Raw genomic sequence first — 22,979 nt, 5'->3', positions numbered from 1 at the left:
ATGAACCTATAATGTGTACCTTGGCCCGGGCCGGCTTGGTTGGCCGATCCATCACCGTGTAGCCCGGCGTAGATGTTGTCCGAGGACAAAGAGCCCTTCAAGGAGCAGGGTTGCTGGGTGTGGACCTGCTCTGGAACGGCGCTCAGCTGATTGCTGGAGCTGGAGCTGCCGCTGGAGTGGGCAGAGCCATCCGACAGAATGGAGCTTTTAGCCGGAGAGCTGGATGAACTGGCGCCGCTCTCACCTTGGTGAGAACAAACAAAAATAAATAAATAAAATGAATAAATAAAGTGTGAGTCAGAGTGACTCACTCTGAATCACACACTCCTACGGTTTTCTGAACCCGATGTCATTCCTTGTGTTTTGCGCAGACAAAATGTGTGCTTCTGACTGAAAAGGCTCTCCCATATAGACAAATCATCACATAAACCACTTATCACCCCATCATCCGAACCCACACACACCTTTCCTCTCAACACTGGTGGCGTTAAGATTATTTTTGAGCTGCTGCACCATCGGATTGAGCAGTTTCCCTGCTTTCAGCTTGTGTTTGCTGGCCCTGCGCCTGCGGCCTGTTGGAGGTGCAGCATGAAGCAGGCTGACGTTGGGCGGCAGAGCTTTTCCCAGCTCATTGTACAGACGCTCAATCTCACTCCTCTGGAACGCCTGCAGCTCCGAGATCTCCTTCATGTGTCTGGTGAGAAGGTTTGGGCAGAAAACAGACAGAAATGAACTTGGAACATCTCTGAAAGGTCGCTGACAGATTGCTGGTCTATTTCAGTTTTTTTTTTCCTTCTGCAATTTAGGCTTCATTTACGACACTAAACCCACTATCATTATGGATGCAAAAATGACTCCTGCGTTAAGACGCATTTAATGAATGTGTCAGGTTAGTGAGTCATTAAAAAAAAAAAAAACTCTCGTCTTTTAGAAACAAGTCGTGTCACCTCAACTGACAAACTTGAATTTAGTGGAATATGATCAGTTTGTGTGCTTCTATATAGCTATTATTGTTACGGAAATTATTGAGACCTCAATATACCAGTGTAAAGATTATTGGGTTCAATACTATAACCTATGTACAAGATGCAAACACTGAAACACCAAATGCAAAGTTTTGATGAGTTCAGTTCAGAGAAAAAGAAAATATTGTGTTATTCTAAGAAAATGCCAAAAGCAATCATCATTTAGTTTAGTAATGTTAAAATCCCAGTAATGTCAAACTTCGGTGTTTAGCAGCTAAACAAAGCAGTTTAGCAGCAGAATAACCAATTTATAATTGTAGTCTTAATTATCAAAAACCTCTTGTATCATTACAGTCTATTACTTTTGGATTTTCTTGACTACAGCACAGAAAAATTCTCCAACTTGCATCCTTTGAGTTGTGGCTAAGTAATTTCAAATACGAGGGACAGATTGTTTACTAAAATACAAGAGAATGACAGATTTATTTTGTTCAGGATGATGTTAGTTTTCTGCCACATATCCACCGTTAGTTAATATACTTTTTTTATGCCAAATGCTGTAAATCTAAATTAGGTCATGCTGACTTCTGATAACGAGTAGAGTGACGCAACTGCACATAATGCTACCAGGGAACGGTGAAAACAATAGTAAAGTTTGGTTTTATGATCAGAAATGAAACTGTTAAATGTCAATTTGTCTTTTTTTTTTTTTTTTTAACCTATAGTACTAAACTAAATTCTTGGTTAAAGCCAATTCTCTGGCTACTACTGTTGATTAACTTTTAAAAAAAAAAAAAAAAAAAAAAAAAAAAAATTTAAATGGATGAATGTGCTGCAACTTCAATAATATCAAATTATCTTGCATTTAGAGCAGTCAGACCTCAAAAACTGATGACATAGAAAACCACATCCTGTCTTTTTTTTTTTTTTTTTTAAATAAAGACACCAAATACCAAGTACTATAAAATATGTTGACAGACTTTGCAACACGTGGGTGAGTGCAACATGCTTGAGTGACTTTACTTTTCTCTAAGTTTCTGTAGTTCCTTCCTCATGTCTGCATCCTCAAACTCGGAGTCATTGTCACTGCTCATGTAGGATGAGGGGGCATGTCCTGCGGAAGGCGAAGGAGCGTAACCATTCATAGCCACAGGCTGTCGGCTTGGCGAATCAGAGCTCTGCTCACTTTTGCGCCGACCAGAGCGGCGCAGGAAGGCGACTGCCCTCTTCACGAGGTCGCTTCCGCTGTGCTCCGACACGGTATGAGCTGGAGGAGGAGGGTGAGCCGGAGGAAGGGCTATGCTGCTGCTGTCCTCATCTGCCGAGTCAAAGTTGAGGTGAGACGATTGGTGGTGCATCGGCGTGTCAATGGTCCGAGCCCTGGGGATGTGGCATGGTGTGGAGTCAGGACTGGAAGTTGGAGTGGCCTGGTAGAGGTTTGCTGGGGCAGAGTAACGATTGCTACTGTGAGGTTTGGATGTTCCTGCGTTTTCGTTATCAGCTCCAGATTTCACAGAGAACCTGCATGCGGCCACAGAGCCCTTGTCTTTCTTGTCGATGCGCTCCGTCCGGCTGTGAGACCCTCCCGAACCACTAGAAGGTGCTGTGGAGCTGCAGGTGCTGTAGCTCGTCTTGCTTTTCTCAAAACGGCAAATGACATCTGGCGGAGTTGGGATGATCTGGAAGGAGGAGAAACCCATGTTCATAACAAAATTAGAGTCCATAAACACCAAATTATGCCATGTTGAAACAGAAAACTCGAAACAGGACAAACAATGTCATGACCTTTAACACAATTTAATTCGGTCAAGTGCCGTTTATACTGAGCAGATTTTCTCGAAGAGTTTTAAAGTGGATTCTTACCTGAAAACGGCTGTTGAAGCTGGCCGTCACATCTTTTCCGTTCAAACCCGTGTTAGTGGCTAAAGGACCAATAAAGTGTCAAAACACACCATTTCTAAACTATTATTGCAGTCATGAAGGGATATGGAGATTACATAAATAAATGTTACCTACCTGCCACTGCAGAGTCACTCAATGCACCCATACTATCTGTGCGCTCAGGAATCTGAGGCTAACAAAGAAAGACAAAAGGTTTTGTGTGTGGGTGGTTGCAAACAGTGAATAGTGAAAAGTGGTAAAACATGACATGCGCTGGATCAGCTAGCCATTATCCTCTCCTGACCTTAGTTTTGTCTGAAAGAGTTAGAAACAGGTGTTTTTGGAAGCATGCATGCACACTAAAGGAGGGGAGAAGGTCAGGAGGAGTTACAGTGGTAACAGCAGTGATTCCGTTATCTTGCTCTCTTTCTAAACACAGTATTGGCCTTTACAGCAAATAGTCAGATCAATAGCACATTGTAGGGAAACGATTCAATGATTTTGCCATTATTATAGCTTCTAACTAATGCCTGAGTGCAGACACTTCCCTCACACTCACTTCCCTCACACTCTCACACACACACACACACACACACACACACACACACACACACACACACACACACACACACACACACACACACACACACACACACACACACACACACACACACACACACAGAGTGCACTTTACCAGTGGTTCCCCCTTCTTTGTAATGGCTCCCTCTGTGCTCCGGTCGTCTGAGACTGGAGGGGAGCTGACTCCTTCAGTGCTGGAGGCCTGGGGGTCAGCCGTAGCGCTGGAGGCCTGGGGGTCAGCCGTAGCGCTGGAGGGCTGCGAGGGAGCGTGCTCCTGGTATAACAGGTTCCTCAGCTTCTCATCCAAAGTCTTGATGGTGCGGTCAACAAACTCCACCCTGCGTGGCCCCTCACTGTCCGACTCTCCTGGCACCCCAGACTGCTGGGAGTTCTGATGTGCTGGACTCTGGGGCTGCGAGGTGACTGTCCCAGGCTGCATGGGTGTGGCATAGGGCTGCTGCAGGACCACAGACTGATGGGAGCCCAGCTGAGGGGGTAGTTCTCCCGTAGGGCTGGGCTTCTGATTTGGTTGATTAGTGTGAGATGAGAGCAAACCACCAGCTGGTCCATAATTAATGGCATTCACATCCAGAGAGACAGGTGGCACAATAGCGCAGCATGGTATGTCTGTTACCATAGACACAGCAGAGATGCAAGGTTCTTCCACAGGAAGGGAGTTGTGATGGCTGATCCCACCAGCAGCAAAGGCATGTTTAGTTACACAGGGCTGAGTCTGCTGGACCTGGGCTTTGCCAGTGATTTGGTCTGGAGGTTGGGCTGAGGCCTGAGCTGCAGTGGGCAGAGAGGAGGACGACGAAAGGCTTTGGGAGGATAAAGATGCGACTGGAGCAGCAGCTGTGTTGCTGTTGGCCCTCACTGACGACGAGCCAGACTTTTCAGATTCTGAAGAAATAAAGAGATCAGAGTTAATTAAGAGGAGAACAGACTTGTAGTTAAACAGCCAGAGCCATTAAGAGGAACTAGGTCCTGTGTGTGCCAGAAAGTTACATCATTCTGGTCTTCCACCATCAGGCTCTATCAGCTGGAGTATAAATCCTGCCCTTCATTTCTGCCTACAACTACTGCAGAAGAACTCTTATATAACTGACCCCTAAGGATGATCCGCACAGATGCACAGTCATTCTTAATGCAAGTGCAGCATCTTCAGTAACATGAGCATGCAAGTAAGAACCAAACAATTGAGTTTATACTATAAAGAAAATATACTCCAAACAGCATATAAAACACATCCTCATAATAAAGATTTTGATTTAAGTATTCAATCTGAAGACGTGACAGGACTCAATAAAACTCAGTATTTTTGTGTGTGCAGCATACCCTGGGTTGTAGAGGTGTGCGATGTAGGATTCTCTTTGTCTAGCAGGGGTGTCTCAGCCACAGGGCAGATGATAAACCAGCGCTTACCAGTGTGGAGGACTGTCAAGGACAGAAACAGAAACATCCATCCACATCTATTTTAAAATACATTCATGATAACTAAAGGTACTGACTGACCCCGACTCTCTGTACGCAAAGTAAAAGCATTTTCAGGTTTATTATGAAATTATGTGTTCAGTCAATGTCACAATATAATAATTGAATTCTTAAGAATATAGATGTAGAGGGAAAACAGCTGCACCGGAGTTTATCTAGAGACCATAATAACTTACCATTTTGTTGATACACCAGCTGTGGTGTGCTGGGTGCTGAAGCCTTCAAAGAAAAGGAAAGCTTACTACACAAAGTTGACGCATGTGCATCCATTTAATAAACATTTAAAGGGTTTCCCATAGCAGCCAAAAAGCTGAACATCAAAAATAAACTCCGTTAGATCAAAATGTTACATCAGCAAGACTGGTATTTTTGGCAGCTCTTGTTGGCAGCGTTGCATGCAAAGTCATCTTAAGAGTGCTGTCAGGATGATGCCTCCAAGGTGGAGGCGCTCCTGGAAAGATTGTGCCATTGAAACGATTAACTGTCAACAGTTTCTTTCTCACCTCTGCTCCCAGTGTGCCAGCTCCTTCACTCTGTTTGGGACTGTGTCCCTTGTCAGAGTCCCTCTCACCCTCTGTGTCCTCACTCAACATGTCCTCAGCCTTGTCCACAATGTCCTTCAGCTGTTCAATGAAGACCTCTTTCTCCAGAGGCAGAATAAAATCATTCTCCACCTGAATAGAAGGACGAACATGAAAAATGTTGTCTTCACAAGCAATGTTTAAAATAACACAGTGGTCATGGCAGTGACAGAAACAACAGATATGCAAGCATGTTGAAAATTATTTGAATTCAAGATATTTTCTTACTCTACCTTCTTATTTTAAGTTTGCTGTCATAATAAAGTAAAGAATATCTGAAATTAATGGCCTGAAAAAAAAAAATCCAAGGACTACTTTTGCATCTATTGTTAGGTTAATTGGAAGTCTTTATATTTGTAAGCATTTCATATCGAAAAAGGTAATTCAATGTATTGCTTCAGTGAGCTACACAAGTAGGTATTTACCTTGGACCAACTATTTTGAACATGATAAGACACTGGATCAGTTTTGCCTTCAGATGCGCATCTATCCATCTATCTAAATATGCCCAACATGAATAAGTAGGGAAGACAGAGAAAGAGACAGACAATAGAAAACAAATTCTGCTGCATTGCAGCTGAGAACAGCAATCAGGGAGTTTTTGTGTTCTGAGCCCCAAGAAAGCATCTCCGTTCAAGCACAGCATATGACACACCACAAAACCATTTGCATCAACTGAATTGGCAGCGACTTTGCCTCCTGTATACCATGTACGTAGCAATCTCCTCAGGGGCATCTCCATCCAGGTCAAATTTGAAAGTGACCATCTTATGGTTATGAGTTTCCAGCTGACACTCTACCATCTTATCGCCAGTGTTACACACCTACAACAACAGAAAACACAACACACACACACACACGGTCTAAATGTTAGATTTGTGTTACATGGGCTTAAAGTAATGTTCCCCTTGTTGGAATATATTTTGGTTACCCACATTGAGAATGTTGAGCTTTGGTCTGCTGATCTTCTCTTGCCGAGAGCGAGTGCGTGTGGACCTGCGGTGGTGTCTGCGGACTTTCCCGTCACCTTTACTTGCATGTGTTCCTTCATAACCATCACTCATCTCCTTTCCTGACGTGGCATCAGAGTTGACACTGGTTTGGGGGCAGAAAGGCAGTTACGCTAATCAGTACAGATATGATCTTATTCAACCATTCTCTATATATCCTTTATCCTGAACAGGGTATTAGGGCTGCGAGTCTATCCCAGCAGACTTTGGTATTTAATGAATAACACGTATTGGCGAGCTGTCCATGATCTACCCAGCCTTTACTAAATACAGGTTTCAATATTAAAATGTCCCTTGTTGTACTCAATACCTAACAGAAACCAACATGTCTAATTTTCAGCCCCAAATAAATGTGGGGGAACGACAGAGGGAGATAAAGTAGATAAAGTGTAATAACTGATCAGGAATTACCATCTCAAGAAGCTCCATCATCACACAATCTGCAAGGTGCAACAGAAATCTAATACAGCGAATAGAAAGAAGCTAATGGTCTTTACCTCCTCTCTGTCTTTTAAGTTGACATTTAAGTTTAGGGGAAAGGTTCTGAAAAGTTTATCACTGCTCTGGAATACCTGCAGGATTCGATATATCAGTCACATCAGCGACATTAAAACTCCACGAGTTTAAAAGTGGATATATATTTGTGGGGAATTAGCTATCTGCTACCCATTATGAAAGTGACTGAATTTTCAGAAATTACAAGAGATCTTTGTTGTTGCTGCTCACAATGATAGGAGAGATTAACAGATTCCATTAAAGTGTTCCTCAGAGGATTCTGGTTACACAGATATGTTGGTGAACACGGCCAGCGATAGTTAGACTGCTGTACAAATAGCATCCGTTTTATTGTAGGAGGAACAGCTAGCTAGTTATGCGTTGTTTGATCACTTCTAAAGTTTGGTGGAATGTCGTCAATGTTTTCTGAAGGCAAACAATATCACAGCCCCCGAAAGTTAAAACAACTACAACAAAACAACAGCAATCTAGCCAACCAGATCAATATTCAGTAGTTTTGGTGCAGCTACTGTACTATAACAGGGTGAATAATAAAGGTTTTAAGGATTTGAGAGGAGGTCCAGAAACTATTAAAAGAGCAAATGCATTCTGCCATTAAGTCACTGCTTATCAGACAGGATGTTCCTCCAGAGATGAATGCTCATTTCAAAGCAGCTAAAAACTGGATTCATTCAATCCAATGTGCATCTTTTAAAATCACAATCAATAACTTATGTGCAAAGATACTGTAGCTGATGGATAATAAGCAAGTACCTGTCATAGCTCTGTCCTCCACTGTGTTTTTCTGCAGCTTGATCCTAAAGACAACAAAAAAACAGAGATTAACAAATTGAGAAAATAACGGAGAATTACAAATGTCAGATATTTTACTTTAAATTAAATTCGAACTGTGACTAAAAGAAGATTTACGTCAGCAGGCTAATACTTTTGTAAAGAAATCTTGTCAGAGGAAGACGAATTGACGGTAATCATGTGTCCATACCTCTATGTTAGTCTCTGTTGGGCCCTGACCTGCAGCTCCTGTAAGAGTACTGAGCGGTTTCTGCGGAGTCAAACTTGAACTGGCAGACCCAGATGATGCTCTCTGAGAGTCAGAGGACTGCAGCACAGGAATTTGGCTCTGAACCTGACTCTGGGGCTGGGCCTTCGGGGGCAGCTGGCACAGGTTCATGTTGTCCAGGTGAGTAGCTGTAGTGGCTGTGCCCACGTCCGCCCCGTTCTGCACAGGCAAGGAAAATGCTGCAGGTTGTGCGAGCTGATGAGGCTGCACTGGCTGAGCACAGGGGACAAGTTCAGGGTGGCTGACCAGGGCCTGCTGAGGATCCTGCTATAAAACGACAAACACGACAAAAACAACAATCACGATTATTTCCAAAATATTATCCAGAATTTCCATCCATGAAGTAGTGTATTTATAACTTGTATCATGACAGTTACTATAAAAACAAAGACCGAGATTACCAGAGTTATGGGTTCACTTAAGTAAAACCACCTTTAACACACACAAACACAAAGATTCCAGTTCACACCCTCTTGGTAAACATCTGTGCTCCACTGCAGCATTCATAATTACCTGTATCAAAGTGCTGCCATTTGTGGGAGGGTGTGTGTTCTGGCACGGGACAATGTGTGTGTGTATGGGGTGGGTGGGTAGAGCTGATATAAATGCAGGTTGTGCATGACAAGTCTCAGATCTAGCACTCTGCTGCAGAGCAGCGGTGGGTTGGTGTTGTGGGGATGGGGGTTCCACCTTACCCAACACAGGTGAGGGAGAAGGCATAAGCGACCCTGGTATGGGTGAAACTAACGCGTTTTCAATGTGCAGAAGGGAGAGGGGAGAGACGGAGGGGGTTACAGGGAGAGAGTGACCAGGAGACAGGAAGATGTGATTAAGAGAAGAGGAGATTGAAGGGTGGGGAGCAGTGCAGGAGTGAGGGTAGGAAGTTTCACAGTCAGTCACAGCTGTCATCACCTGGACTGTGGGATACTGTGAAGGAAACTGAAGGAAAAAGGAAGAAACAGGAAAATCAAATAGTCTAGACGAGGAACAAAGTTCAAACACAAGAGCATGCATCAAAATAACTTGATTCAAGTCTTAGTTGTTATTGGTCTTTTAATATAATGCATGCTAGAAAAAAACTGCGGAGACATACGAAAACAAAATGAAGTTTCTACGAAGATACGATTTTTGTGAAACCGGTGAGGACAGACTGACTATACCTGTGATGGGTGTGATGGTGGAAGTGGGGCTGAAATCTGCAGAGACAGGAGTTGTTGGTGGACAGCAGTCTGAGCCACTGACTGTTGAGGAAGAAGTGCCTGGGCTCGCACACTAGAAGCTGATTGGCTGAGATGCTGTCCATGGCCCTGCCTATCTTGTCCAAGCTGTGAAATGCTGTGACCAGTAGGGATATTCTACACAACAAAAATACAAATAAAAAATAAATAAAAAAGGAAGGAACTTCAATGAGGGCAGGGATTACACTTTCATCCCTCCTTTTGGAAATCAGAATTTCCTGCTACTGACCCAGATCAGAAAAGCTCACATTTTCCTTCCTGTCCCTGTAATCAGTCAGAATCTTCTGCACACACTGGAGCCTTTGTACCACAAAACAGATGAAGCAAGCCTGGGAGGGCAGGCGGATATGGCTGCTAAAACCACTGTTATTGTTTTCATTACTGTTTCCCCTATCCTCTCTCCGTTGGCCGGTGCCCGAGGAAACTCCTGTTTATTGGGGCTGTTCATTTTTTCATTCACCTAGTGTCCAGCAACACAGCTGTTTCCAATGCGGCCGCACAAAATCAAAACCAGGCACCATAATATGAGTAGCATCAAACCTGCATTGCCATAAATAATAATGTTAACTTGTTGGGTTTATTTTCCATCTCTCCCACAGTGACAATGTGTGTCAAAGCAAAGGCATTCTACACGCTTCAGAAAACAAGTGACGCAACCATAAATAAAGAGTCCACAAAAAACATTGTACGCTCACCTGTTGTGTGATATGTGCCGCCTGGCTTTGCTGGGAAGAGGCTGGAACACTCTGAGGAGTCACTACTTGGTTCGCGGCTCCATAATTCTGTGGAGCAGCAAAAGATTGTGGAGGCAGATACTGGTTCTGACCTAGACCAGTCTGTTGGCGGGCAGAATGTGCATAGCTCTGAGAGGCAGCATCAGAGTAACTCTGGTGTTTGGCTGCAACCTGCACAACTGGGGTTGCTATGGAATGGGGCTGAGACTGAGATGCATCTTGGCTCTGTTGTGTCTGCATGGCTTTTTGACTGTGTTGCTGTAGAGTTGGGGTGTGCACGTGCTGCTGCATAGGACACTGAACACTTTGACATTGGAGGGTAGGCTGCTGTGCCATTTGTTGGTGTATGGAATGCACAGTTTCTTGGTTGTGCTGGAGTTGAGGCTGAATATAAGCCTGCCCAGCATTCTGTGTGTGTTGTATACTGGATTGAGTATTTTGTAGTAAGGGCTGTTGGTGCTCTTGCTGAATGGATATTTGCTGACTATAAAGTGCTGGTGTGGAGGAGCTCTGACCAGGGTGCTGACTGGGCAGTTTGACTGAGGCTGGGACCTGCTGCAGTGTACTGGGAGCTTGTGCAGATTGACAGTGGACTGTGGCTGCCATAGTTGGGGCTGCAGATGCAAGAGGGCCGCTATGTGCTGGCAGCTGTGCTGGCAAGGTGGCTGCTGCATTATGTTGTTGAACCAATGCAGGATATCCTGATGCAGACTGAGCCTGTTGTTGAGTTGGGACCACAGAGTTGTGAGACGTTTGCTGGACTTGTAAGGGAAAAGTCAAAGAGCTTGCTGCTGTTGCCTGCTGCTGCTGCTGGCCTGGTGATTGGTAGCTCTGTGCAACATGTTGTGGCACAGCTGACATTGCAGAACTTGCTGCTGCTTGGGATTGCTGCACACACGGAGGTGGGTAGCCAGCAGCACTGGCAGCATGCTGGATGTTAAGTGAACATATACTGGCTGGGGCTGGTGTTGCAGCACTGGGTTGACCAGCATAAGGAGCAGTAGGATAGCTGTGTCCAGGCTGGAGGTACTGCGGTGGTGCGTGTACTGCCGTGTTGGAGGAGGGCAGGCCCTGAACAGGTGGTTGATTCTGGTGACCTGCAGAACCGGCCTAAGGACACAAAGGAAAGAAATTCAAGTTAGACTCTCTTGGGGGTTAATTTTCTACTCAACGGGATTGAAATCCCACAAAACCTATTAAGTGTGACAATTACATTAAGTCATACCGGATGTAAGAATAATGAGAGGATGAAGGATATAAATAAGTTAATGAAACATCTGTTTCAACAATGAGCAAGCGTTGACAGGTGTGAGCTAAAATGAGGACACAAGGGAGGAATAGAAGGAGCGACCAAGAGTATGGAAATCAGACAGCTGCCCCTTCTCCTTCAATTAGAGGCCATCTATCCGTGGAACGCTAAGGACATAGACAGCTGATGCGTTGGGCGACCAAAGCAGAAAAAGAAATGTTAAAATTTAGGTCAGTTATAGAAGGGATTGGTTAGGGTTAATCAGCAGGGTAGTGTAGACTGTTAGAGGTCACGTCATTGACCACAGGCGGTAGCAAGCTTATGATTTTAAGAAGACGGTCAGCTCTGTAGGCCTACGAAGGCAGCAAGACTCAGACAGGAGATCAGACCAGCTCCGTGCAGAATAATGCATTACCTCCTACAGGCTGGGAGAAATCTGTTAAGCAGGCGCTGACCCCGTTACGGGAAACTAAAGCAACTTGTTTGCTACAGTGACCTACCAATCCCACAGCCCTGGTAACTTGCTGTTCTCTGGCACAGTATCTGTCCTCCCACTCCTGGGCAGATTCTTGGTCCCCAACCAAACTGCCAAACTGGAGATGATTCTTCAGGCCACAGCCTCCATCACTGTGGTCAGGCCTGTGGGCAGCTGTGGAGTGCAGCAGGGAGGCTTGGCTGGATGTGGTTTGACATGGGGCAGCTTTACGACTGATTATATTAAACAGGGACTGCTGCAGCAGTGAAAAGTTGGAATCACTTGAACCTTTTGGGTGCCCGTAACCAGGGGTTCTCACTGTTCCACCAGACAATGAGTGGTGTCTTAAGTCACTTGGACAGTGGTGTGTTGGCATGACAACAGAGGGGTGGCGGTGGCTCCAATCTTGTGACCTCCATAGAAGCATAGACAGACAGGCACTGCACAAGGGACTTCCATGTTTTGCAAAATGGTGGTTATGATGAGAGCCATGACTCAGAGGACTGCCAAGGTCAGAGTGTCTCCGTTCACTTGGCAGAGGCAGCGGTAAATTCTCACTGGTGGTCTCTGATGGCAGCCTGATGCTGGTGTCACTCAGGCGGCGGTATTCAGAGAGTGAAGAGACAGCAGAGACTTGCAGCACTGGCACTGGGAGAGCAGTCTGGGGGGGGAACCCATCCCCAGCCTTTGAGTGGGGCTCAGTTTGGCTGAGTTCCGATTGGTTCTCTGGTACCATGGTGGTGGGGCTGATTGATCTCTGAGACTGAATGAGGGCACAGAGTTGAGCCATGTAGTTTGACCTTTGACTGTCAATAACAGGGGCACTTCCCCTACGGCCTGCAGCTCCCAATCGAGTCCTGTGCTCTGGGCTCAGCTTTACCCCCCACAGTTCACCTTTTTCACAGGAGTGAGGTCGACCTGTCAGAAAAGGGCTACTGCTCTGGTTCTGATAATGGAACAGCCCAAGAGCAAAACATGTGTTACTCAAAATGAACAGAGCACAAACACCCCCCCCCCAAAAAAAAGAGCTACATGATGAGAAGGGGACAAACACAATTGTCAGGATGGGCACATGAACATGTAAAAAAATTGATTTGCATGTAATGTGTGTGACAATGTTAACACTGATATGCACATTAAATGTGTATGCATGTTGACTGTTATTTTTAAGTGTGTAACTTTGCCATTGCTCACATGACCTCAGAACTGAACAGAGTTTAAAGTGTGTATGTATTTAAATCTGAATATACATGCTTCACGAGGTCGTGTAACCTCCCAATACAGACCTGCTGCGTTGCCATGGTAATAGGCTCCAGGAGGGACTGGTAGAGGACACTCTGCTGGCTGCTGTGAGAGTCTGAGTACACAGTGGAGCCCATGCCACTGTCAAATGTGCCGTCTGCTGCGGAGACACAAATCATGAACTCATGAAAAAGTCAAAGATTGAGCTCGTGTTTCTTGAGTTGCCGAGAACAGAATCTCTTACAGGTCACTGAGGTGGCACTGGCTGGTAGGTTTTGCAGCCTATTGTGCTGGTCCGCCTCTGGCTCCTCTGGTTCCAGCAGAAGGGGCTGTCCTACATGTGGAGCCCCAGCAGAGATGCTCTGAGATGGTGTCATCTGGATCCTGTGCACTCCTTCACCCTGATCCATTGCAGCGGCAGCCGACACTGTTCTCTCTCTTCTCCATTTGATCAGTGCCACACGGTCCCTGATCGACTTTCCCACAGTCTTAGCATCACTCTCATGGAAGAAGCCAGACTCCACCTGACAAAGAAAAGGGAAGAGCATGACTTCTGGGATATTTTTAGCACTGAGCATGAGACAAGAGAGGGCGCATTAAAAAGGGGAGTGTGTGAGGAGCAAAAAAAAAGGAAGGAATATTAAATCTATTTTTAAGGGGATCAGAGCAGTGGGGAAACATTCTCTTTGTCAGCAGCTTGGTTCATTGTTCACAACAGAATCATCTGGACTGTAACATCTGCAAATAACAAAGATAAAGACACAATGCATACAACACCTGGTTTTACCAATAATAGTTAAACAAAGTGATGGAAAGAAAAAGATGGTCTCTTCTTGTTTGCATTGTGGCTCCGGAAAGTTTCTTGTCAAGCAGGCTCCGAAAAGTTTCTCATCAAGTGGCTCCGAAAGGTTTCTTTTCTTTTACTCTTATTTGCAAGTGACTCCTGGAAAGTTCTTTTTGTTTTACTTTAAACGACTATTTAAATGACTAATGTTCATTCAATCATTACTGTGAAGCATACAATACAGTATGCTGTGAAATATCATTAAAACAGAATAAATTAATTATGTACCATTAGCACCAAAGCCAGAATAAACGAGCAGGAAAAAAAAAAAAAAAAATGCAGGTCCTTCAATGGAGGAAAATCTCTTCTCATGTTGGGCATGTGTTGAGAAATAACTCATGATAAATGAAGAGTGGAGTGTCATGGGAAAATGCTGGTTACACAATTTCATAGTGCTGTTGGTTAACATGTCTGCTTTCATTCTGAGGTGATTGTTACAGAGCACCTTAATTCTTTCCCCCAGTTTCACAGAATGCTCAAGACCAAAATGGAACAGACAAACAGAGGGGAAGAGAGCAGACAAGAAGATGAGGAAGACATGTGGGAGAGAGAGAGAGCAGAAATGAAAAAGGAAGACACTGGGTAAAACATACAGAGAAAGAGAAGGCCTCAAAACTGGTTATGACACTGTCATTAGATCAGTTGACTGAATGTTAAACAAAATACGTTTAATGATTTGATACAGCACAATTATCTAGACTCCAGATTCTCCCCTGTTCTCAGACACTGGGACATAGATTTGTTTAAAATAAACTTGCTTATTTGGGGCCGTTTTCAATATATTTCTTTCTGTATTATTCTCACCAAAACCATGTTCCCGGAAATGTTTAATTACATTATTCCCAAAACCTGTTTTAGTGTGTTGAAGCGCAAAGCCTTACAATTAAATGTTTACATTCTCCATTTGAAGTAAACTCTATCGTCTTAATCTCATACTCTGATTGAGGACAGTTTTATGGATTTGAAGAATGTTGAGCAATATAAAAGGCTTGAGCAGGCTTGAGGGAGTCCATTATCTGATGAGAGCCACTGGAGAAAACAATGTAAACAGGAGGGGGAAAAATAAAGCTTCAATCACTGTATTCCTGGAACAGGAATCTGAAATTAAGTATATCCCCAGATCATGAGATGTAAACACTGGCAAGAGCGAGAACACTAAATCCCAAAGAAACACCCCAAAAAAATGACAGATTGTAAAACTAGCACGAGTTAAAACCAACTATTTACTAAAGTATACACAGGATTTGGTTCCATCTAGAAATGGTTCAACCATGTCTAAATGACAGGAAGGAGTCATCTGGACAAGTACAAGTCAAACAAAACGGTTAAAATGGGGGGGGAAAAACAACAAGAATGTAAATGCAGATTTACGTATGAATAACTTCCTCTGACTTCTTAAATTATTCACTCACCATTTCTTGCGCCACGACTTCAGGGACCTCCTTCTCCAGGTCAAACATGAACTCAATGGCTCCACTCTCTTTGTACTTCCCTTTTAGCTTCTTGGGATCCTCCACCCACAGTTTGAGGGCTATTGAGGCTATTTTCCCATCATCCTCTTCAGCTAGCTCCACCCTCACACCTGTGTCCTCAGCAAAGAAAGCATGGTTCAACAGATCCTTGATGGTGTACCTGGGGAGGGAAAAGCAAAGCTCAGACTTTAGCGTAGAGCTGTCCTACACACATTGCTGCCACTCATCTGTAATGTTGAGCGTTTGCAAATAGCTGTATTTACCTGTGCAGATAGTAAAATTATATCTTGGCCAAGTCTCATACAGTAAGTGCAACATACATGGTCATGCATTACCCGGTGCTGCCAAGACAGTCATTCACTCAACCTAATGATGCTAAATTTATTAGAAAAAAAAAAAACACCACTACACGCTAAATTAGTGTTATTTTCCCCTCCATACAAAAACTCCTTGTGTAACATAACTGAAAGACACCCTGCAGATATGGAGGGACACTGCAGTGCTGCTGAGAGCCCAACTGTCAGCGCCACAGCAATGAAGTGGGGGAGGTGAGACCGGGCATGAAAGACAAGAGGGCACCTTGTGGGCCCCGTTGGCTGGACACTGGACAGCGATGGGGACAATCACTCACCGTTCTTCTTTCTTTTGGCAGATACACTCCCCGATGATCTCCTTGATTTCAGGATCCATGACCTTGTTGTAACTGGCTGGCTTCACTCCCTGAGGAAAGGGAAATAGAAACAAAATGTTGTGGACATGCCATCAAAGGACACAGTGTTGATGAGAAATGACAAAGGAAAACCAAAGGAAAGAGGTGGGGATATTTCGGTGATACTCTACTCTAAATCTTCTCTTTTAAGTACCACACTCACACCCTGTGAGCGTACTAAGAGCACAGAAGCAGTGGTCAGCTTGAATCCATGTCATGAGAGCTCAGTGTGTTTATAATCACAGACTAAAGCACAACCATCTCAATTCTCAAACATGACCTCAGGGAGTTCATCGGCCAGCCGAGTTGTGCATGTTAAAGCCACCCTATGTCGATTTGTTTGTAAACTACAATCAAACTCAGTTGGTAGAAATCCGTACAGTATTTTGACTGTTGAGAACATCCTGAGCGGTTACAGAAGGGTTGGTTTAAGTTTGTGATGGTTTGCTATTCAACAGAAGATGGTGGAATTGCATTCCTGGTGGAAATATGCATTTTCTTGGCTCAAAACTCTCACATTCTTTACCAAGTCTATTTCTTGCAAGCACATGTTGCCCAGTTATTCTGCCGCATTATGTGTGGTGTACATAAAACCTGTGAGATCATTAATTTCTGAAAAATACATTTTCTACATCAAAGATAAAGATTGTAAAATGTATGCATCCTCTGGATTAACATTTCTACTAATTATTCAGCCGAATGCTGAACGTACTCAGGGACTACACACAGTGTGATGCCATCAGGGTTTCTCTTTGATCAACCTCCTATTAATATCCCACAGTGGTCCCTGCAGGGCACTTTAATATGAATACAATGCAGAAAACAGTATCTAGAGACAGCTGCACTGATGCTGCCCAACCATTAATATGGGAACAGAGGCCCTCTCTGCTTTAACAGCAGGTAAGAGAGTCATCTTTTAGATTCCAGCCCTGCCAAGTCTCAGGGGTGGAAAATCAATACTCTTCATCAAATCAGGAAGTCCATCATGACTTTAGACAACCCCCCCTAATATGAAAACAGTTTGCAGTATGCTTTGCTCACAGAGGGACGCGGTTTGAAATGGAATGGAATACAGCCTTTAGGCTTCATCTAAAAAAAAAAAAATAAAAAAAAAAAAAAAAAAAAAAGAGATTTGGACTCCCTCTGTGACTCCATATGGCTCATATATTCTTCACCCAAGAAATTCAAGACTGAGGATCCATTTATATAAAAAAAACAGAGTACAACTTGTGCTCTGAAAAACTCCATGGAAATGGCTTAAAAACATCCCTGACCTTTTAGTTCATGAAGCATGATACTGAATTATTAAAAAATGAATGTTACAAGCAAGGTTTCTATTAGAAGACTGTGACTGACAAATTTAGAAACCAAATTACACAGAGATAATTTGTGCTATTGGAATAATTGCTGTTTTGTAGACAAGTATATTAATTTCCTTAGTTCAATTAATAGTAGATTTATCATCTTTAGCTGTTACTAATACTGCATACAATAAGTTAAAGTGAAATGAGTGCAGGCCTTCTTTTATCTGTATAATTATATTATGCAACTGTAATATATTTCTAGTATATTGTCACTATTTGCAGTATATCACAGTCTTTGCATTACGGCTACTAAACATCTTCAAGACGGTTTTAAGATGTATATTATGTAAATTGGAAGCACCAGATTGTTACTATTCTGCGTCATACATCTTCTCAGACAACCGTCCAAAAGCTGAGAAATGAACGTCAAATTGTACAGCAGGACTCACACTTGTAACTTTGCGATAAATCTGAGCAGCATTCTGACACTCGGAGTAGGGATATTCTGAGGTGGCCATCTCTAGCATGCACATGCCAAAGGCGTAGACATCCACAGCCTCATCATAGTGCTCCTCGTACATCTCGGGAGCCATGAACTCTGGGGTGCCTGCAGAGAGAAGAGTGGAGTGCCCAATGAACATGTCACCGTGAGAACCATAAATCTGCCAAGCCACTTCTTAGAGAGTCTCCTACCTATGACGCTCTTCGCAAAGGAGGCTGCCTTTAGTGTTGCCAGTCCTAAATCCCCTATTTTCACCGACCCTGTAGGTCCAGTGATAAAGATGTTATCACATTTGAGGTCTCTATGGATGATGGGAGGCGTCCTGGTGTGGAGAAAGTGGAGGCCTTTCAGGATTTGTCTGCACCAGCTCCTCAGCACCTTGGGCTTCATTACCTTGAAACGCTTTAGATACCTGGATGAAGAAAAGGGAATTAACATCACATGACAATTAAAAGTCCTATTTGTCAGAGGCATTATCTGTAAAATAACCGCCTTCATCAATACTCACGTTTTTAGCGTCCCTGATGTCATGAGCTCTGTTACTAAAACGATGCACTTCTTTCCTTTGAGAGGTGATTCCCAGAAGTCATAGAAACGCACAATATTGGGATGTTGAAGACCCTTCAGCATCTCCGCCTCCTCCTTAAAGCGCTGACGTTCCACTTTTGAGAGCTTACGGTCCTACAGGAAAAGACAGATGGACAGGAAATAATGCACATGAAGCCCAAACAAAAGGTACTCGTAACATATTTGTTTCACAAGAACTAGCAGATGGAAGAGCCCGTCACCTTTCCTGCACATTTAAATTCATGCATCCGGTTTGCTTTAGTGAGTGGGAAAGACGGGATGTTAGTGTCAGTCTGAGCCACATACACATCTCTAATGAGACCATATGCATGTAAAGCAGTGTGTACGTGTGTGGGGAAAAAAATCCATATCAGCAGGCTTTTTTTAAGCAGCAAGATTCAGCCGCAATATTTTTGGCATTAATGATATTTAAAGTGTACACGTATTTTAAGTATATGATGTGACTTCTCACTTGTTAGCTTTAATTTAAACACTGAGGATGTGTGAAGTGATAAAGGGGGGTTGACATACAAAAGCTACTCCAGGCAGAATGAACCCGCACATTAGCACGGTCACACCCACAACATGCTGCAGCGAAAGGTTACATGTCATCGATGTCACCCGTCTTTCTCAATCTCCCTCACTTGCTTCCTTACTCTCTCACCCGCTACCTTTTGCTCCTTTCTCCCCTCCCCCAGCATCTGCAATCCAGCTCCTTCTCTGCACCCCACACAGCAACCACTCCCTTTTTCATCACCCAACATCCCCCAAGCACGCAGCAACATCCTCGGTAACCGCTCCCTCTCTAACTCTCTGCTAGACTGACCCAACACTGGCAGCGCTTTGCTTTCGGTCGTGCTAGGTGGTAGTTTCTTTCCTGCGATTACCTTTTTCTTTTTTTTTTAACCCACCACATCAGCGACTTGCATAACACACACACACTCAACACTGAGCACTGACTAGAGGCGAGACCCCACCCCTCACAGAGATGGACGGCACCGACGGTGGAATGCAACGAACACAACCTAGCGGGACCTCATCTATTTAATTATTCAACCAGAGTTAACTCCCCCGGAGATGAAATTGCAAACACAAAATCAGCGAGAACAACCTGCAGCTTGACAATGAAGCGGGATGTGCTGGGATACAATGTGTTGAGGAGTGCAGTGACATGATGATGAAGCATGGTGTGCGTGCATGAGAATGTGGTATATCAGGTTTTGTGTGCATGGGTGTGGGGGGTGGGGGGTGGGGAATTTCACTGCACTCTTGTCAAGGCCATGAATAATTCAGTTCTGCAGAGAACACTTTCTACTGAAGAGAGCTGAGCAATTTAAGGTTGGGGCTGCCTAAGTTGGGCTGGGTTATCCCCAAGTGCTCCTTGTTGCAGAGGGGCAGCACATGGTCTGACGTTTACCTGAAACACAGGTCTGAAAAGGATCAACAGTGAGGAAGGAAACAGATGGTTTGAAGCATTTTTTTTTTTTTTTTTAAATAATGAGCACTGCAGATTTCTTCCCTTTAGGCAATACGCTTTCAACATTGCTCCTTTTTCTTTCCTGCTCCGCCCTTTCCCTCCTCATCTCTGCGTTTACCTTTCAGGAATCCTGCTGCTTTTCCGAAACAACCCCCAACTCAGCGCGTGTTCCCCAAGTCCCAATTGCACTCCCCACCCACCCCCGCCATTTGCTTCCCCCGCTTCCGTTTCGGTCTTCGCAGACTTTGGGGCTCCTGCATAATTCAGAAGCCACATGTAGGCTCAGGAGGTGTTGTTCACTGAATGGCAAGTTACACACACAAACATCTGCAGCCTCAGACACAAGAAGAATGTCACGCCCATGAAACACACCCAGCAGACAAAGCAGACCACATAAACACATCAAAAGATGACATTCTTCGGCCCTGTTCACACCTGGCCTGCACATCCGTCCTGGGTCATCCCATGACAAGTGGACAGCTCAAAGTGAATCCACCCAAGAAGCACATTCTTTTAGCAGTGTGAATGTAAATGCATCTCGTGTCACATTGAAGGACCACCTGCTCAACTGATGCTACTTCACAGTTTTTCTGCCATAATATTGTTTCCAATATGGAAAAAAAATAATGACGAATATTTTATAATGAATTCAAGGACATACAATTGCAACAAAATAAATGATATGGTTTAAATGTCAACATAAATGTAACCGTGTGCATTCAAATATTCAGTTCAAATTGACAAATTACTGCAGTTTGTTGTACACCTGATCTTCCACATGGCTGAAGTTGCACCCCTTTTTGTAACGGACTCCTCCACCATGGAGACACTATTAGCTGTGGTTGTTACCCAAGTTAGGCACGTAACAAACACATCATTACGTCAACAGGTCGTAATATAGAAATTATCATAATGTAATTTATATAAAAAAATTATACCAATATCTCTGTTACAGATACAGGCCACGCCTACATCAAACCCATTGCTTTGGAAGAGCCACTTACATATTTAAGTTCAACTTGAGGTTCTACTTCATTCGTCCACCACAGCGCAGAGCCCGACCCTCCGAAACCCACTGAAATAATTCAATCATCTGAGGATGGAGCTGACATGTGACGGACAAGCCTGACGGGTTTCAGGTTCGGGCCGGGTCGATGGATCACAGCTGAAAATTGTAGGCCAGTATCTTGATCATTATTCCTCTCTCTACGCATTTCTATTATGAGGTGTGAACAGGACCATGAACTGTGCTGCAGACAGACCATACCGTGTCTGTGTGCATGTATGTGCATGTTGTGCAAGTACTCTTATCAAGCCTGCAGTACACTTACATGAGGGTCGCACACCCACACACACAAAAATATATACCGGGCAGCAGAGCCAGAAAAATTTGATTGGTGACATCAGCAGGAAGCGATCTTTAAAGCTATGCTCCACACGGCTGCCGTCTCCTACATCTGTGTGCTCAACTCTATTAGTTCCACTGGTCTGGTAGCTCGTACAGAAACAGACACACAGAATGAAATGCCACAGCAGGAGGCCTCTGAGGACTGAAGGGACCAGGTAATAGATTAAAATATTAGTCCTGGGAACTTTGCCGGCCAGCAAACCATGAAATTACAAAACTATGTGTTGAAATCAAGTTTCTGGACTTAAATCACATGTTGCCTTTACTGTGCACTGTAGGAAAAAAGTACCCTTATTATGAAGAGATTGCTATCAGCCCAGGTACTTTACCTGAGGATCTAGGGTTACACACAACAAGGCTATAAGAGAGTTACAGTTCCTAGTTAGAGGAGCTTACTAATTATATACAAAAAGCGTCAGCTGACTGCAACTGAAATAATCAGTAATGCTTAATATAAGTCTTTGGGTGGAGCATGAACACTGCCTTCTTTTGAAGTTTGAGTGACACTGTGGTCACATACATTACAGAATGTACTGTATGCACTGGTAGATGGCATCATGTGGATATCTTGTTCAACTGTACAGTTATGAGCCAAGTATACTTTAAAGTACCCACATTTATTTGGACACTTGATAAGAAAATAAGTTTCTAAGGAAAACATATCAGACAAAGAATCTAGTGTGACTTGCATGCATTAACAGCTTAAATTGAAAACTGCAGTAAAAAAAAAAAAAAAAAAAAAACAGAAGTTTATTTGCGTAATGCAATCACGTCTCTAATCAAGCTCAATTATTGCTCTATCAAACCCATGCAGAGAACAGAGAAAACACAATAATTTAACAAATGTGTCAAACAATAAGCATCCTTCACATGAAATTAGTTCCTGCTCTCCAACACACACTAGTTACAGGCTAACAGTAAAAAGCTCTGCAACATGTCAAAGGATTTGCCATTAAAATTGGATTTCTGCCACAAACAGAATCGGGAATAAAAAGAAAAACAACTTGTTACGCTCGAACATCACAAACACTAAAGTTGTGTACAAACCGTGTCTTCAATTATCAACATTTGATATAATTGCCAGTGAGCATAAAACTAAACGGAACAAAATGTTTTTTTGGTTGTTGTTGTTTTTTTTAAATCAGTAATAACCTCAACACAAGTATCTCTGAGTGAAATCTGACAAATATCACACATCTATATTCAGTAAATACCTGCTACTTCATTCTAGCTGGTAAGTGTGTCTGTGTCCACATGGTCCATGTGGGATCCTACATCTTTTTTCTACATGAAAATGTTAACCCTACTGCCCCCAAACCATCCCCACCAGAGGCAATCAGATTGCCCATTATCAAATCAGATTATCTATCTGCAATCTTTGGTATTGAAAATAAAACGATATGAAAACACAGACAACTACCCAATGCTAGTGCAAACAAACAATGCAGGCAAATTCAAACATTTCATACCAACAGAATGATGTGTCCAATTTTTTGCAATGACCTCTTTTCTTGTTTAAAAAAAATAAAATAAAAGCTGTTAAGTGCAACAGGGCAAATAGTCAGATGAGTGGCTGATGATTATCCACTAACCGTCTGAGACTCTTGTAGGGTGGTGGTGGTGATGCAGAGTGTTGTGGCAGGCCATCTCTCTGAAGCATCAGTCTGAGAGA

General features: G+C 43.5%; 1 protein-coding gene across 3 annotated transcripts in view; it reads right to left on the bottom strand.

The window, feature by feature from the left end:
* LOC138635975 (serine/threonine-protein kinase WNK2) overlaps positions 1 to 22,979 on the bottom strand; it is a 42,278-nt gene that overhangs the window by 8,121 nt on the left and 11,178 nt on the right. The window contains exons 3-26 of one of the 3 annotated variants that reach the window (XM_069723738.1): positions 18,364 to 18,536; positions 18,047 to 18,267; positions 17,803 to 17,960; positions 15,972 to 16,060; positions 15,281 to 15,500; positions 13,269 to 13,548; positions 13,069 to 13,184; positions 11,808 to 12,728; positions 10,020 to 11,168; positions 9,247 to 9,441; positions 8,999 to 9,025; positions 8,009 to 8,353; positions 7,780 to 7,823; positions 6,436 to 6,595; positions 6,208 to 6,324; positions 5,423 to 5,593; positions 5,096 to 5,138; positions 4,764 to 4,862; positions 3,541 to 4,328; positions 2,982 to 3,039; positions 2,829 to 2,887; positions 1,989 to 2,644; positions 465 to 694; positions 20 to 244 (exon numbers count right to left, since the gene is read on the bottom strand). In XM_069723738.1, coding sequence (XP_069579839.1) covers positions 20 to 244; positions 465 to 694; positions 1,989 to 2,644; positions 2,829 to 2,887; positions 2,982 to 3,039; positions 3,541 to 4,328; positions 4,764 to 4,862; positions 5,096 to 5,138; positions 5,423 to 5,593; positions 6,208 to 6,324; positions 6,436 to 6,595; positions 7,780 to 7,823; positions 8,009 to 8,353; positions 8,999 to 9,025; positions 9,247 to 9,441; positions 10,020 to 11,168; positions 11,808 to 12,728; positions 13,069 to 13,184; positions 13,269 to 13,548; positions 15,281 to 15,500; positions 15,972 to 16,060; positions 17,803 to 17,960; positions 18,047 to 18,267; positions 18,364 to 18,536 — 6,544 coding nt within the window. Of the gene's footprint in view, positions 1 to 19; positions 245 to 464; positions 695 to 1,988; positions 2,645 to 2,828; positions 2,888 to 2,981; positions 3,040 to 3,540; positions 4,329 to 4,763; positions 4,863 to 5,095; positions 5,139 to 5,422; positions 5,594 to 6,207; positions 6,325 to 6,435; positions 6,596 to 7,779; positions 7,824 to 8,008; positions 8,354 to 8,599; positions 9,026 to 9,246; positions 9,442 to 10,019; positions 11,169 to 11,807; positions 12,729 to 13,068; positions 13,185 to 13,268; positions 13,549 to 15,280; positions 15,501 to 15,971; positions 16,061 to 17,802; positions 17,961 to 18,046; positions 18,268 to 18,363; positions 18,537 to 22,979 lie in introns of all 3 variants that reach the window. The other 2 variants (XM_069723729.1, XM_069723748.1) reach the window with 2 other exon arrangements.

Source organism: Brachyistius frenatus, unplaced genomic scaffold, assembly GCF_029030835.1.
Source record: "Brachyistius frenatus isolate BFR_SWC_R1_liver_20210118 unplaced genomic scaffold, ASM2903083v1 Contig_6, whole genome shotgun sequence".
NCBI classification, from domain to species: Eukaryota; Metazoa; Chordata; class Actinopteri; family Embiotocidae; genus Brachyistius; species Brachyistius frenatus.
Note: the sequence above shows the minus strand (reverse complement) of the source record. Positions and strands in the feature narration are given on the sequence as shown.